Below are 17,805 nucleotides of genomic sequence, written 5' to 3'. Positions count from 1 at the left end.
TGAGTGTTTTTTATTTTTTTCTAAATGGGCATTTATTGCAATATTAATCGTTATCGAGCTAACTTTACATATATAGTTATCGTTGGAATATTTCTGATATCGCCCAACCCTACTCTGTGCACTCTTGCTCCTCCTTCCTCTGTCAGCCTGTCCCTCTCCTTCTTGAGTACAACAGCCAGGTTCCTGCACGGTCATCTCACATGGCCCTGTCACTCAAGAAAGAGGGAGGAGCTGGCAGAGGAAGGAGCAGCAAGGGTCCACAGAGTAGCTTGGGTCTGCCCATGGTGCACTTAACTGCTCATTTGCAGATGGATTAAAGGTACTTTAGGAACAACCCTGAAAATAATTTTTGCAGATAAGGTGAAAAATAGATACTATAAATTGATCTAATGAGATACAATTGATTCAAACCTTAATATTTTTTCTACTGAGTTTAGCATATTTGAAGAAATAACTTGCCAACATGTAGGAGATCTTTTTCAATAGAAAACATCCTTTGGCTGACTGAAAGTACTTGTTTGTACCACTTCAAGTACATGATAATTGCCCATTTTTAATCTTCATCTAATTCAATGAAAAAAAATAAAAAAAAATATGTATTCAGATTCTGGCAAGTTCAAGCAAGGGCCTTTAAATTATATTTTAAGGGATATGTACCAGCAGCGTTACTCAACAGTATGGGCACGTTCACATGAGACCTACATTTTTCAGATATTGATGACTTATCCTATGGATCCCCATATATGTTTAAGAAAGGACAACCCCAAGGGGGTGTGCAGGATTTTAGAAAAAAAAAATTAAAATTGAATTCACCCCTCCACCCAGCAAGCAGACCTGTGAATAGATGCATACTTGTCTGCACCCTGCCGCTTGGTACCTCCTGCACAGAGGGGGTCATGTACACCACTGCAGCCAATGACTGGACCTCAGTGACATATCACCACACAACACCTAGACAATCCCCTTAAAGGGAACCTGTCACCTAAAAAACGCCTCCCAAACCACCAGCATTACCGTAAAGTAGCCAGCAGTATGTCCCTAAAGATCCTTTTCATCCTCCGGCCAGATGCACCAAAAGCTTGAAAAACTAACTTTAATCCCCTGCACGCGCTACGTAACAGCAGAGTTCAAAGTCAAGGGGGCAGCGGCCTCCTCGCTTCAAGTCAGGATATCCACTCCCCCTTTCCCTGCCCCTTCGCTTTTGATTAACAGACGATCGCTTTCGGCTGTTCAGCAAAGCCGGCTGAGTGTGAGTGCGCATCAGGACGTTCACGTGCGCGGCTGTCAATCAGAGGTGAAGGGGCAGGGAAAGGGGGTGTGGTTATCCTGACTTAAAGAGGGGAGGCCGCTGCCCCTTGACTTCAAACTCGTGCAGGAGATTAAAGTTAGTTTTTCAAGATTTTGGTGCATCTGGCCGGAGGAAGAAAAGGATCTTTAGGAACATACTGCTGGCTACTTTAGGGTAATGTTGGCGGTTTGAGAGGTGTTTTTTTTTAGGTGACAGGTTCCCTTTAAAGGCCCAAACTGGGGCAGTGTCCTTAAGGGGTTAAAGTAGTGTGTATATTTTGAGAATCTCTCTTTACAGGGGACATTATAAAGAAAGTTTATATTACAGAACACAGACACTTGCTTCAGATTATGATTAAAATTCTTCATACTAGTAGCAGTCTTCGATGCCATTTTGGGATATTAGATTTGAGGCAAATATAGAAAGTTACAAACATCAGGCAGAAAGCAAATATGCAGAATATTTGAAGCAGTATGGATCACGCGGCTCACATTTAACAGTGCCAGCATTTTTTTGTCCACAAAATGATAAACAGCATTAGGGAAAGCATGGTGGAAACCAAAAAGATTTCAAAACAGTCATTTCCATGTGGATGCTAATAAACATGGGTTTACACAGGATGCATTAGAGAAAACAGGCTCAAGGAGGAGATTTGGATAAAAGGTTCCATGGGGTACCAGAAAGAGCACAATTAATGAGCCGGTTTATGCACATTTACTCACTGTGATTTCCAAGTCACGTAGTCACACATTACATACAGTAGTTACACGGCCACAGTAACAAATGTCGGCTCCAAATGTGTACATACACATAAGAGCAAAGTTGGTCGAGTCTGTCAATTCTGGTGACTACCAACTATTAGCGGGAGTTCCCAGACATGATGTTGGGGGATGGTAGGATTAGGCATGTTTAATGTTCTTTGTTCACAAGAGATAAGCCACCACGCCAAGTGCCTTACTGCTTCCTCTCCGCACTAAGAACACATGCATGCTCGGCTGAAACAAGTGGACCTGTGTATGGGGGAGTCAGGAGGAACAGTTATAGCTATAAACTGAAACCACAAGGTAGCGAAGGATCTAGCACATGAAGGACACCACCGGCACCCAAAGGATTTCAACAACCTTAACCGCTAGATTATTCCCCTCCGACTATTGAGAACATATGCACACTCGGGAGAAACAGTCGTAGACTGCTATCTATATAGTGTATGAGCACCTTCATTCTAAATTGTGTTTAATCATTGGTATTGTAAGGCAAATTTGTATAATATTTGGGTAATATATTTTCCAGCTGCTGATTCTTTAATAATACATTCTATTTCACAATTTCCACAATTTGTGAAAACTTGCAGGCAGCTACTTTAGATCAAAACCGCAACTGCAATTATGCAGGTGTTAAAAAAAATGTTTGCAAGAGTGACAAATCTTTTTGTAAATAAAATCATTAAAATAGGCTTGCCACCCAATGAAGATTACGACTAGGAGGAATCCCACCTGTCGTACGCTTCCTATACCTATCAGTAGCATTTGATGAACAAGCAGCCCGCTGTTGAATTAGAAGTATTATCAAAACCTGTAAAGACATTCATTTTCGCCAGAGTCGCTAATCATTTATTTGAGTAAATCTAGTACGAACAGCTTAAAAAGTACTAACAGAAAGTCTCATCTTACATCTTATCTGTACATAGGTAAAGTATAATGCAGAGACCGTAACAGAAAAAACCTGTGGCAGAAGGCCAGAGACCAAAGAAGAGGGCTCATAAAAGACCACAGGATCAGAGCCAATCTTTGTTGTCGACAGATAAAAGAGGAGATCTTACTGATAACTAAAGAATGCATACATTTAGACAACGCAGATAAGGGTAGCTGTGGGTAAAGATCAGATTTTCCATGTAAATAGGTAAACTGATTTTGGAGGGTGGATGAAAGGGTCATGCACTGCAGGAGGTTATCTGCAAACTCCTGCCTCTGTTCCAGAGGTCTGAGGCCGTACAGTGTAGGTGGCCAAATACAGAAGACAGAAGTAAGGTGATGGTGGGACAACAACTGAATAAACAACCGCCTGGTGAACCCTTGGTTTGTAAACACAGCCCCATATATTCCAGTTCATATTGGCCGTTAACAAGGCCATACACAATCAACAGATGTCTGGAGATGGCAATCTCTTCCAACTCCCCCATAGATGTTCGGTTTGTGCCGTCAATGAGGAGAGAGGGGAGAGGTATTGCCAGGCACCTCCAATGGTGCCTTATCTCCCAAGAGAATAAAAGCATTAGGCAAGCATTTTTGGATATTTACCAAAAAGATACAACAATATGAACCAAATGAATCATGAGGCAAGAGCAAAGATGGAAATAGACATAAAATTCCCCAACAACTATAGCTTTATGGGGTCAGATTACATGTTGTGATTTCCTCAGAGATTGCCTTAAGGATCCATTGACAAACAGGTCATGCTTGTAGCTAGTCTATGGCCCAGTTCACAAAGTGCAGTTTAGAGTCCACAGAGAGGGTTCAAAAGAGGCGTCATCCACATACAAGTGAATGGGGCTAAGTGCAATACTAAGCACAGCCACTATACACTGTATGGCACCGTGCCTGTAAGCTGTGAGAAGGTAGCGGCACTCACAGGAGACAGGGGTGTCGGACCACAACCAATCAGATACTGGATAGGTCACCGTTAAAATGGCAGAAAACCCTTTAAATGGCTGCTGGCAGGCCTCCACAGTTGTACCGTCCACCCAGGAGACATCTACACCAGAAGGGAGCGGCTTCCAAACGGCTCATACCCTAAGCTTGAAATGGCACTCATGGGATTTAAAGGGGTTGTCCAGCAGTTACTATTGATGACCTATCATCAGGATAGGTCATCAATATGTCATTGGTGGGGGTCCAACACCCGGGACCCCCGCTGATCAGCTTCCTGGTCACGACTCTATGCCCCGTCTCCTGTGGAGCAGTGTAATTACAAGTACCTGCTCCATTAGCTTGAAAGGAGGGGGTACTTGTATTACTCTGCACTTCCAAGACAAAGTGCAGTGTAATGAAAAGGAAGCGGCACTCACATGGAGCCCCTTCTCCTCCTAAAACAGCTGATCAGTGGGGGTGCTGGGTGTCCGACCACAGTCAATCATATATTGATGACCTATGATCGGTCATCAATACTAACAGCTGGACAACCCCTTTAAAGGTAAAAAGGACCTGTCACCTCTGGTAACTACTTGCTTTCCACATGTAATAATTCTGAGCGTCTGTTCTTATGACTCAGTTCTAGAAGTGATGAATAAATTGTTTGCAGTGAAGGTCCAGATGAGTGTTACCAGTTGGGATTGAGTCCCTGCACAGTCTGATGTTATTATGTGGGGGAATACAAAGCAGAAGCATCTGACTGCAGTTCATCGCCCTACAGTAGCAATATGAATGCTTGGAAGAGTAAAGGTGCCCATAAACCTTCGATGGCTGTGGGTCACTTGCTTGTTTGACCAACAGCTATCACCTCCACCCACACACACACACACACACACACATACACATACACAATGGGTGCTGCCAAGTGTATGTATATATTTTCAATAGGCAGAGAGAATAATGCTACGTCCCCAGAGAACAAAAGGATGATGCATTAAAATTCGACACACTCAATATTTCTCTTCCCCTACATCATGTCAGGAATAGTCAGGAGCTCCTCACACCCATTAGATTGTTGACTGGTGCCAAATGTGGCAGGTTCAACTCTACTATGACAGAGGATGTCAGGGGACAGAAAGATCAGGCTAAATTAATATTTTCCCCCTGATCCTTTTGTTCTTTACTAAACTGCTGTCAGAAGTGTCTGGCAGCGGCCTTCTCCCCTCTCCCCCACTGAATACACATACACCTTTGAGTGAACCTAAACTGCAGGTGTATGGGGGGGTGGGGGGGAGTTGTTCGTCTAACAGCTAATGAATGGGAGATAACGATTCCCCTGTTAGGTTACCTTTACTATGTGACTATTGCATACACAGTCATCTTCTTTTCCTCACAGCCATTTAAGTGGCATTAGCTAATGGTTGCGCCAGGCATGCTGCTGGCTACAGTGAAAATGTTTAGCCATCAACAACAAGCACAGCTGCTGGACTTGCTCCCTCCCTCTTCTTCCCTCCATGCCAAATTACTCACTCGACTATGAACGATGAGGCAGCAACAGAGGAAAATGGCAAGTGCAAGTGAGATTAGCAATAAACTAGAGGATCCCTACAGAGGTCAGTGATTAGAAGGTCCCTAGTTGTAATCACTCTTCTAACCAAGTCCTTATCTCATCTCCTTCCCCATCTTAACTCAGTCCAGTCGTCCTGTCACAGCCAGCAGCCACCAATCAATACCCTTCCAGGATTAACGGCGGTCTACTAGTGATAATGGTAGAGGGAGCCTGGATAAATAGGATGCACTTTATGATTAATGTAGAATACAAATTATCAATAAGCTATATACAGAGTCTTCAGCACAAAGTCCGTTTCCTGTTACAAAGTAAAAACAACAAGTCATTCCATATCAAACATTCAATTTATATTTGTGGATGTAGGAAAATGCTGTTCTTCCGGGTGATGGCCCCAGAAGAAGCTGGGTCCCGCACCTACAAGGAGAACGGAGCAGGGAGAGCTGTGGCTGGAGGGCTCTGGGTTTCCCAGGGTCTGTCCATCACCAAGCGCTGCTCCCATAGAAATGAATGGGAGCGCACGCGCAGCCCCTTCTCCCATTCATTTCTATAGGGCAGACAGAAATAGCTGAGCAATTGCTCGCCTATTTTCGGCAGCCCCATTGAAATGGAGGGTGGCTGCGCATGCGCAAAGCGCCCTCTATTAATTTCCCTGCACCGTTCTCGCTGTAGGTGCCTACGGTATTCTACAGGTCAGTGCTAATTTATTTATTTTTTTGTCCCATTAGGGGACTTTAACATTTGTTAAACTGCTGGGAATGGAGCTGACTATTTGAGAGCGGGGTGCCAGCTGTACGATACATCTGGTTCTCACAAGTAAGGGAGTGGACACAGCCGGAGCCAGCACCATGACAGTGCTGCAGTATTATGGCTTTGAGTAGGGATGCGTTCTGTACAGTATTAGAATGTATTGGCTCTGATGAGCCAAAGCTATTGCTTTGCGAAGTCTCGCGATACTTAGCGCAATAACTTCATAAATTAATTTGTACTCCCGAACTCTGGTTCGGTTCCAAGTGGTACCTTGGAACCGAACCAGAGTTCGGGAAATGTTTTTACAGTACAAATTAATTTATGAAGTTATTGCACTAAGTCTCGCAAGACTTCGCTAAGCAATAACTTTGGCTCATCGGAGCCAATACATTCTAATACTGTACAGAGCTAAAAAAAAAAAAAAAAAAAAAAACACCTAAAACCATTTCCCGAACTCGGAATCGGCTTCTGCTCTGTACAGTATTAGAACAAAGTTTTATGTGAATTTACTTCTGTTTCTGACACCAGAGATCAAACTAATTTATTAAGAGAGACACCTCATACAACTTTTTGATCACTTTTTTATTAAATCTTGTGGAAGGGACAGGGTGACCAAAAAATGGCAAATTGTGCATTTATTTTTGTTTTGTTATGGCGCTCACCATTTTTGAGCAATACCCATTATATTTATTTTTACCTGTAAAATTGTAAAGGGGATTTTGTGATTACGTCAGAGGGCAAAAAGAGGTTAACAATAGTTAAAGGTGTTATCCAAACTATAAAAGACTATAAAAGATACCCCCCAGTGCCCAGGAACGATGCGGATGCTGGAGAGCGGGGAAAGTATAATTGTAAAAATCATTCAAGTCATTATGTTTAAAGGGAACCTGTCATCGGGATTTTGTGTATAGAGCCGAGGACATGGGTTGCTAGATGGCCGCTAGCACATCCGCAATACCCAGTCCCCGATAGCTCTGTGTGCTTTTATTGTGTAAAAAAACGATTTGATACATATGCAAATTAACCTGAGATGAGTCATGTACGTGAGATGAGTCATATGTATCAAATTGTTTTTTTTTACACAATAAAAGCACACCGAGCTATGGGGACTGGATATTGCGGACGTGCTAGCAACCCATGTCTTCAGCTCTATGCACAAAATCCCGGTGACAGGTTCCCTTTAAGCCCATAAGCCCAGCATAGACAGAAGCTACAACTACACCTTTTTTTTTTTGTTGTAGTGTGACAACATAAAAAAATCGTTGTTCATAGGGAATGCGTTGAGCGGCTTAAAAATTGCTTCCAAACTGCTGCAGCCAAGTGACTAGCTGAAGTGATTTAATTGCTGTAGATAAAGCAGAAATTTCATTGTGATTTTATTGGCCAGGGTTTTTCATGGTACTCTATGGAGGAAAAAACATCTAGTAACATAGTACATAAGGCCGAAAAAAGACATTTGTCCATCCAGTTCGGCCCGTCATCCCGCATCTAGAAATAAATAAAATAAAACACTACCTACTTGGAGTATGCACTGAAATTTTTATTTGCAGCAAATTAATTGTTCCAATAATACTCACTTGGCTGTACCAGTTTGGAGGAAAAATAAAAAAAATCAGGCTACTCAATGCATTCTCCATGGAAATCAATTTCAGAGTGATTTGTTTGCAGCCTCAGCCTTAAACTGCACCCCAACCTTTATCATCTTGTTTTTAGGCGATGATTAATTTCTAAATATAACAGAGCTCCAAATCCCCTGCACACACTGGGGCAGATTTCTAATCCCGAAGCCTGGTTTAGACATGCACCAAATTTATCACAGTAATTGTGCCGGACAATGGATGATGCATTTGGTGGAGGGATAGACACTTTTGTATAACTTTATACCAACAATTGGTTAGGTTATTTTACAACAGAATGTTAAGACAGAATTACAGAACAAAATTTTGCATGGTAGATCACGCCCTTCCGTGCCAAGTCACGCCCCCTGGTGTGCTAGACGCATTTAGAATACTAGATGCGAAAATTTTTGCTAAATTTCTGATGTCTAGTAGCACATGTGGACCGATATGATAGCTACCTTGGGCTGTCACTGGATGGTGCTTAAAGAGGACCTGTCCCCTCTCCCGACATGTCTGTCTAGTGACTGCTTGCATTCCCCATGTAATAACAATTCTTGAGCATCTATTCTTATGACTATGTTGCGGCAGTTATTTTATTTTCTTTTTTTTTAAACAATTTCTACTAGTAGTTTTGAATGAATTGCCAGCAGACTGCAGGTTCAGATGGGTGAGCATCCCTGCACACTATGGCAGTGGCAGCACTGCTTGGGCATGGACACACCCAACTGGTAACACCCAGCTGTACCTTGACTGCATACTGCTGGCTGCTTCATTCATACAACCTTCTAGTACAATTACTAGAGGAACACCATAAGATAAATACATCAGAAAAGATGCTCCAGAATTGATATTACATAGAGAATACAAGCAGTACCTAAAACAGACATGTCAGAAGAAGGGACAGGTCCTCTTTAAGGGCTTACTGTATATTGGACTATTATTGAGTTCTAAGTACAACAGTGTGGGGAAAGGCAATATGAAAATTTCACAGTCACAATCTTTCAACTTGACACTCTGCATTAAAAGCTATGTACAACTTCGGGACATTGCATTTTAGGGCCCTTTCACACTTGCGTTGTCCGGATCCGGCATAGAGTTCCGTCGTCGGGGCTCTATGCCGGAAGAATCCTGATCAGGATTATCCTAATGCATTCTGATAGGAGAGAAATCCGTTCAGGATGCATCAGGATGTCTTCAGTTCCGGAACGGAACGTTTTTTGGCCAGAGAAAATATCGCAGCATGTTGCGCTTTTTGCTCCGGCCAAAAATCCTGAAGACTTGCCGCAAGGCCGGATCCGGAATTAATGCCCATTGAAAGGCATTGATCCGGATCTGGCCTTAAGCTAAACGTCGTTTCGGCGCATTGCCGGATACGACGTTTAGCTTTTTCTCAATGGTTACCATGGCTGTCGGGACGCTAAAGTCCTGGCAGCCATGGTAAAGTGTAGTGGGGAGCAGCATACTTACCGTCCGTGCGGCTCCCCGGGCGCTTCAGAGTGACGTCAGGGCGCCCCAAGCGCATGGATCACGTGATCACATGGAACACGTCATCCATGAGCACGGGGCGCTCTGACGTCATTCTGGAGCGCCCAGAGAGCTACACGGACTGTAAGTATACCGCTCCCCCGCTCCCCGCTCCTACTATGGCAACCAGGACATTAATAGCGTCCTGGGTGCCATAGTAACACTGAACGCATTTTGAAGACGGCTCCGTCTTCAAATGCTTTCAGTACACTTGCGTTTTTCCGGATCCGGCGTGTAATTCCGGCAAGTGGAGTACACGCCGGATCCGGACAACGCAAGTGTGAAAGGGCCCTAACTCATTTTGGGCTAAAAATAATTTTTTCCAATAGTCTTTATTAAAAATATTGAGCCGTTCTGTCACAAAAGGTTAGTTCTAGCTGTGTGACTGGTACTTTTGATTTCACTTATCTCTACATTACTAAAAGGACATAAACACTTAAGGCTGTATTACACCTGCCAATGATCGCTACCGAGTGTTTATATAAATGCTCATTAGCAATCATCTTTCTGTGCAATACTACCACTGATTGCCCGATGAATGAGCAAATGCTTAAAAATCACCAGTTGCCGGTGGCAGATAGTGGTGTCTAATTACGATCTGCCTCCAGCAACCCACTATTACAGCATGGGGACGAGTAATGACATAGTGCTCGCTCCTCCCCATGCTGCGCAAGAGATTGCTGCATGTAATAGCTCTGCCACTAGCGAGCAGACGAATGCCGGGAGGAAAAAAGCTTTCCTTCCAACAATCGCTTGCTCAATACAGGCTTTATTTAAGCCCCATTCTTATCAATAAGATAAGAACTGAGCTTTAATGAGTGTTTATAAGGTCAGAGATGAGAGATAAGAAGCCCATGATGGAGCAGAAGGAAAAAAAAAAAAAAGATCCTGCTAGTAAATAAACTCAAAGATGTGCAGGAAAAACAGCTCATCATTTTTTATAAAGTGAATTTTCTTGAAATCCGATGATGTACCAGGCTCTCCATGGCCATGCTAGTTGGACGATTCCACCTAGCATTGAGCCCAGTGACGTCACTGGCATTAATGGCTGCACTAAAGTCCACCTATTAGAGCCAGTGATGTCACCAGGAACACTGCTGGATGGAATCCTCCAAAAGGTAAACAAACAGCCCTTGCCCTACGAGATTCAGCACAGGGCAAGGGAGAGCATCAGAGCATAAAAAGCTCTGATGCTCTACTCATTCATGGTGAATGAGTGCAGATGGGGTTGTGTCCAGGTTCAGCTCTGAACCCCGACAAACCCTTTAAAAAAGGCATGTAGGCTCACTAAACACCTCACATGATCTGCCAATACATTTATTAGCAATTTCAATGGATTACAGTGGAGTCAGCTAAAGTCCATGTCAGACACTAAGGTTTATTAATGGATAAAAAGCCTGTAAAATGAATTGAGAGTTAACGTACTCAAATTTGTGCTCAGATTGTGCCAGGTAGACTGGACCATGTATGTACAATGCAGGTCACTGGATGGCTCCATTGTTTGGAGCCTCAGAGGTGCAGTCACCAGGTCTATTTTAAGGATGGCTTCGGAAGTCGCTGAAGCCGTAGACAGGGAGCTGTTCATTTCCCACATGAATAGAATATCCATTCTTTGACTCACAGTTTCCATGACACTAAAAACAAACATTCACAGGAAAAACGCAGAGTCTGATGGCAAATGCAGCTGGAGCTTATGTATTCCAGGGGGTCCTCGCCTCTGACCGGGTTTCGGCAGTGTGGCAGACACAGAACACAAGCCCCTTTTGTAACTAAAACCATTAAAAATTAATTGCTGCATTGATGATTTCTAATACCAGACCTGAAAATGCAAATTGCTGGTGGAGAAGTCAAGAAATAGGCACGCAATGTACTCCAAGATTTTTAGCTAGTATTAACCTCCAAAGGATAAAATAATTTCCAGTGATGGGGAGAACAGTCTGTACTCCACAGACAGATCACCACTCGCTCATCTCCACCAAAGCTGTCACCTCTTTATCTTTACTTTAAATGGGTGTTCCAGTTACAGAAAGTTATCCCCCATCTACAGGACCCGGTGCCCATGAAGCCCTCCTGAAATGGATGGAGAAGATGGTCAGAAAAACACGCTGCTGCTCCTTTTATTTCTATTGGAGCACCGGAGATAGCCGAGTACAGCGCTCAGTCCATTTCACTGGGGCCCCATAGGCTATTCTTATGATCAGTGAGGGTCCCAGTGGTAGGACCCCCACCAATCTGATAGTTATCCCATATCCTGCAGATGGGGAATAATTTTCTATAACCAGAATACCCCTTTAAGCTGCCCAGTCATAAGAACTTAGGTCCCTAAACTGTCACCAATCTGTTATTCAGGACAGTAAGAGGTTCACAACGATGTCCTTCTATATTCTGGAGGCCTTTCACATGAGTGAAACGGATTGTGTCAGGGTCCGTTCAGGGAAGTTTTGCACACAAAGTGTATCTATATACCTTTTTTCTGCTATTGTATTCAGTGTGTGCGTTTTTTTCAGCACGGATGCAAACTGAAGAATAACCATCTACATCTCCTGGCCACCATCGGTGAAAAACGCATTGCATACGGATGCCTCCCGTTTTTCTCACAACCCCCTTTCACTTCTATAGGGCCACGACTGCGTAAAAAACACACAGTATAGAACAGGCTGGGATTTTTCCTGAATGAAGAGATGACACATAAAAAATGACATGACATGTGCACAGACCCATGCAAAGGAATGGGCCAGGATTCAGTCCTGATGCTACGAGTTCGCTACACATCCTGAAGAGACCTAAAGGATTCCGCACAATACAGAAAAAGACCTTTCAGCACCTTATTCTAATGACCTGTAAGGAGTCATGGGGTAGAATAGCCGCTCACGAGTCACCATGGTTGGTGACCCTCCTGGTTTGACTGATGTCCTCACTTCACTGTGTAATGCTACTGAAGGTGACTTGTGATGATGTACCAGGCCTGTCAATGAAGCCAAATGGTTGTGAGGTGCAGCTCTGCCGCCATGACTTCTTAAATGTCAAATGAATACAGCATGCAACGTTCTTTCTACACTATACCGAATCTGTTATCGGATGGTGGTTTGGGGGGTTTCCTTTAAAGGGGTTGTTCAGAATTAGTAAAACATGACTGCTTTCTTTCAAAAACAATTTCACATCTGTCCACAGGTTGTGCCCAGTATTACTGTTCAGCCCCATTCACTTCAATGGAGAACTGCAATACAGGATACAACCTGTGGGCAGGTGTGGCACCGTTTCTGGAAGGAAAAAAATATAAAGCAGTAGTCTGTTTTACTAGTCCTGGACAACAGCCTAGGATCAGGAGCTGCACGGTTATAAGAGAGGGACGGAGGGCGGAACATTTTCTATATAACTCTCCTCACACATTAAAGCAGGGACGAATCATCACTTATCATTAATAACATGATCAATATCCAAGATGTTTACTGCTCATACAACTGCAGGGGGCGCTCACAAGCTTTTTGGATGGATGAAATGGATATGAAACAAGCCTGCCAGCTGCAACGCCTGCTCAAACTTTACTATCTGAAAGATATCCCTTTTTTTTCCTAATTAGAAACACAAAATAAAAAGAAAAGTGGGGTTTTATGTAAAGTAAATCCATCTGGGTGTTTTCTTCTTTCTATACGATAAACCTATGATCCCCAACCACAGTGAGTTATAGTGAAGCTGCAGGCGAAATCATCTCCATATAGCACAATCCATTATCCCTGTCAAGTTAATGTTCCATGTTCAGCCATATGGCACGGGTGCATATCCGACAAAAGAAATTCCTTAAACTTGTTATAATCAGCACTCGCAGTCATCCAAAAAACTGACATAAACAGCTTTATTGTGTTTGGTGCATTTCAGTTAATATCCATGACAAAAACAGGAAGCCGGGCAGGAAAAGGAGGAGGAACATGGGGGAGTCTAGCGATCCGGGCTGATATCGTCCACGTCACACAATTTTCGATTACAATAAACACAGCCTGACAATGGAGCGCTGGCTCTGTGGCACCTAAAATGTCCTCTGCACAGGAATATATAGGGTGTCACTAGTATTCATCATTCTGCTGTATGTGACCTGGCTACTTAGCTCTCCAGGAGTGAAGGCGAACAAAGTCATGCCCTGCACCGCTCATTAATATACAGTCATGCCCTGAAGCACAGCAAAGCAGTTCATGAAACTCAAGCTCCCTGATGCCTCTCATTAGTAGGCATCAATGTGCTGCTCACTGATGATGTCATAACAGAGGAAAGCTCAAAAACCTCAAAGGTTTGTCGAGGAGATGCACCGAATCAGAACGCACACGCCCACAGCAGGTAGAAAATAGATTTGTTAAAATTCATAAAAGCAAAAAAATTAAAATCTAAAACAGAGGAGGAGATTTATCAAAACTGGCGCAAAGAAAAATTGGTGGCATCGCTTATAAGCAGCCAATTGGCTCCTACCTTTCATTTTCGGAAAATGAAAGGCATCACACGATTGGTTGCCAGTTTTCCTTTGCACCCACAGTTTCTTAGCGGCTAACGAAAAGAACAGGATGCCGACTGGCACAGGCAGGGTTAACCGCCAGCAGCAGGGACTTCTGCTACCTGGCAGAGCGCGTGGCGGAAGGCTTCAGTCAAGGTACAAGTAGAGCAGAACTTCATTTCGACCCCCACAGTGACAACAATAAAACGCTGAGAAAACACACTATCAAATCCTGAACTCAGCATCAATTTCTGTTAATTACAGCCTTGTCAGCAACGTGATTATTCAAACAGCTCATGCAAATGTTAATGAGCCCTTATTTGCATATTTATTTTTTCCTTTGTTGAAATGCCATTGATTATTACATTCTACAATGATGAATGCAGCCACTGATGTGCTCTGATGTGTAATTAGTCATTAGGTGCAATGAATAGATCAATTATAAAAAAGGACAGAGATTAAGAAATATCAAACAAGACCGCCCAGTATCACTGTACTGCGCCCCTCACTACACTGCGTATGATATGTATCGGTAAGAAATAAAGGATCAGATGGAGCCACGGGAGCCCTCTGGAAAGCAGGAGCTTTTCTTTCCTTTCCATACTACAGGCTACTGCCAGCAGTTCCGATTAGCTTTGATTTAACTTTGCCCTACAGGATTTTCTTGCAGATCTTCCTTGGCCGGAAGAAAACACGTCCAAGTCCCTGCTCGGAGGAGGAAAGCCTTCAACAGCTTCCCTAACCGCTTATTTTAACTATCCAGCAAGCACTTGCTATTCGCTGAAGAAAAGGCGGAAAAAAAAAACACATTACTGAGGACCAGATGGGAACATTCCACATGACCAAACCAATCAATCACCTCGGTGGGGCGCAGGTGCAGCACAGCCGTGTAGCAACACACCATTTCACAGTCTATCGGGCACAAACACATGGTCACCAATCAATGGCACCCTAAGGACCTTCGAGGGGGGAGGCTCTCTCGAGTCTTACTGGTCCATGCCTGATGACTTCATAATCACACATCATTTCATTCACTGGAGGATACAAACTAGCATTCTAATAACCTTCTCCTCAACACGCTCATGTTGTGCATATTAATAGAGCCCTGCTTATGGTGAAGAAAGTGATTGTACGCCGTGGCAGAAGCATAGCGTGCAAGCCGGAAACAACCTGAAGCTAAGAACTTCCTTCTGTCTGAGGACGGATATTCCATTCAGGCAGAGATCAAGGATAAAAGGATTCACTGTGCCACATCAAAGTCTGCCTGCGATACATGCCCGTCTCGCCAAACAAACTGGGAACAAAAAGGAGAGGAGTGCCGATGGAAGCATTACCACACAGAGCCATTGCCTTTAACAAATATACCGCTAGAAGAGGCAAAAGTAAAATAATAAATGGTAAAGCAATGCATCAGTGGGTCTGATCTGGCAGTAACAATTTGTAGTATCAAATATCAAGCGCACAATGAATAATAGATTAAAAAAAGAAACCAAGTCACAAAAGGCCTCTTGGACCAAGATCTAGCGACAGAACTATAAAACTATGCAACACGTAAAAAACAAAAAGATGGAGAATGGCTTCTGATCTAATGTGCTGTAAAATACCCGCAGAGTAAAAAGAATACTGCCACCTAGTGTCTATTTAATGCAATGAGCACCATCTCCTCACAGTTGAATAGAGCCAGGTGGCTTTTGTGTAACACTGACAGAGATGGGGAAACTAAAATCAAATTTACATGGTTCAGTTTTTTCTTTATTGGCTTTTTTTTTAAGCCAAGAGATACTAAAGAAAGTAGAACATTGTACAGATTTTTTGGATGAACTCCCCGTGTTGGCAAGCATAAACTACACAAAAGGAAAATGTGAACACTAAGGCCCCTTTCACACGGGTGAGAATTCCACGCGGGTGCAATGCGTGAGGTCAACGCATTGCACCCTCACTGAATCCAGGCCCATTCACTTCAATGGGGCTGTGCACATGAGCAGTGATTTTTACGCATCGCTTGTGTGCTGCGTGAAAATCGCAGCATGTTCTATATTCTGCGTTTTTCACGCAACGCTGGCCCTATAGATATGAATGGGTCTGCGTGAAGCATCCGCAAGCAAGAGCAGATGCGGTCCGATTTTCACGTATGGTTGCTAGGATATGAGGTTAGTAAATTTATAAAAGTCAATTTACTGTATTTTCCCTTATAACATGGTTAATACAGAATGCTAACTAAAATGTTGCTAGGGGGGTTTAATCTTGACGTAATCTTCTACCTTCATTCAGCAGGACCTGCACTGACGTCACCGCGATTACGTCAAAGGTCCTTTTGCAGGTCCTGAAAGAAGAAGCAAGAAGACTATGCCGGCTGCGCAATCAATTGGATAAGGAGAGTTAATTTTATTTTTTATGCCTCAATCCACATTTTTGTAAGCATTCTGTATTAAGAACGTTATTATTTTCCCTTATAACCATGTTATAAGGGAAAAGAATACAGTGAATATACTTTAATGGGTTCCGGGGTTGCTTTCATCCCTATCACCTTCTAGCACTTGCTTGCGGATGATTGCGATTTTCACGCAGACCCATTCATTTCTATGGGGCCTGCGTTGCGTGAAAAATGCTGAATATACAAGATGCTGTGATTTTCACGCAACGCACAAGTGATGCATGAAAATCACTGCTCATCTGAACAGCCCCATTGAAGTGAATGGGTGCAGATTCAGCCTAGCTAGAACGTTAAAAATACTTTATTATTAAATATTATAATAAAAATCAGGGCACCCAAGTATTGTGCAGGAACACAATAAGGATGCCTATAGTAGTGAGAGGTCTATAAACAATTCTCACACATCCAGCATCCGAAAAAATGCACAAGTATGTAATGATGGTCACCTAGAAAGTCTGACCCATCAGCTGTGCCTCAATTCACTTTTATGAAACACTACCACTGCGGCCGCTCACAGTTGTACAGCATGCAGTCCGTGCTAGTATGTGAACGAGGCCACGCTACATCAAGGGCTGGCGCTGGACCTGGTGGTACTAAGTCTCATGTACCCATCCAGTACACACACCACTCATTACTGCTCAAACTACTTACACTAACTAAGCTCACACTGTCTAAGCTCGACACGTTTCTGCGTGGGGAACAGCGCCCCACGCGTCATCAGGAGCAAGAATCTTACAGAGCAGTATAGATAGAAATATCGCTGGACCACTGATATCGGGTGGCCCGTATGTGCCCGGCACTAGGATTACACTGTAGAAATGGCCTGAATTCTGGCCTAAAAAACTGCGGCAAAATAGTGCATAAATCCGCTATATACTCTGCACTGATTATTTCAGATACATGTGCATAACACAAGTGCCTTTCACATACAGTACATTTTTCTTCCTTTGATGTGGATTTTACCTCCATGCCAAATGCAGGAATAGAATCTAATCCAGTTCTTGGTTCAATGCCCTGATACACAATGATGTGCATTTTTGCAAAGTAGTGGCATTTTTTAAGTACAGACCTAAAGGGAAGCCATCACCAGTAACCTCCCTATCAAACTGTTTGCATACACATAAACATAGCTGTGGTTCACCTGATTAACATACTTATTCTGTTGTTGATTTGAGGCTCCTTTCCAGACTTATGATAATTTTTCTTTAAGGGGTTATCTCACTATCATGTAGAGAAAGATAACACTAGGCACTTACTAATGTATTGTGATTGTCCATATTGCCTCCTTTGCTGGTTAGATTAATTTGAACACATTATACACTGCTTGTTTCCAGGGATTATGACCAGCATGAAAACCAGCAGCGGTGGTCGTGCTTGCACATTGTAGGAAAGAGCACTGGCCTCTCTGGTGGCTGAGACAGTGGAAGTGCCCTCTGAAACACATGCGCAGCAGCTCTCATCCCAGCTACCTCATATCTGCTCTGCAGAAGTGGTGATAACTCCTGGATACGAGATG

General features: G+C 43.2%; 1 protein-coding gene across 7 annotated transcripts in view; it reads right to left on the bottom strand.

Annotated features, from left to right (window-relative positions):
* The window catches only part of TCF12 (transcription factor 12), a 160,647-nt gene that overhangs the window by 68,703 nt on the left and 74,139 nt on the right, over positions 1-17,805 (bottom strand). Inside the window, exon 1 of one of the 7 annotated variants that reach the window (XM_044279693.1) lies at positions 4,980-4,984. The exons of the other annotated variants lie outside the window; for them this stretch is intronic. Coding sequence (XP_044135628.1) covers positions 4,980-4,983 — 4 coding nt within the window. The 5' untranslated portion in view covers position 4,984. Of the gene's footprint in view, positions 1-4,979; positions 4,985-17,805 lie in introns of those variants that run through there. 7 annotated transcript variants of the gene reach the window in all.

This window comes from Bufo gargarizans, chromosome 2, assembly GCF_014858855.1.
Source record: "Bufo gargarizans isolate SCDJY-AF-19 chromosome 2, ASM1485885v1, whole genome shotgun sequence".
Taxonomy (NCBI): domain Eukaryota; kingdom Metazoa; phylum Chordata; class Amphibia; order Anura; family Bufonidae; genus Bufo; species Bufo gargarizans.
Note: the sequence above shows the minus strand (reverse complement) of the source record. Positions and strands in the feature narration are given on the sequence as shown.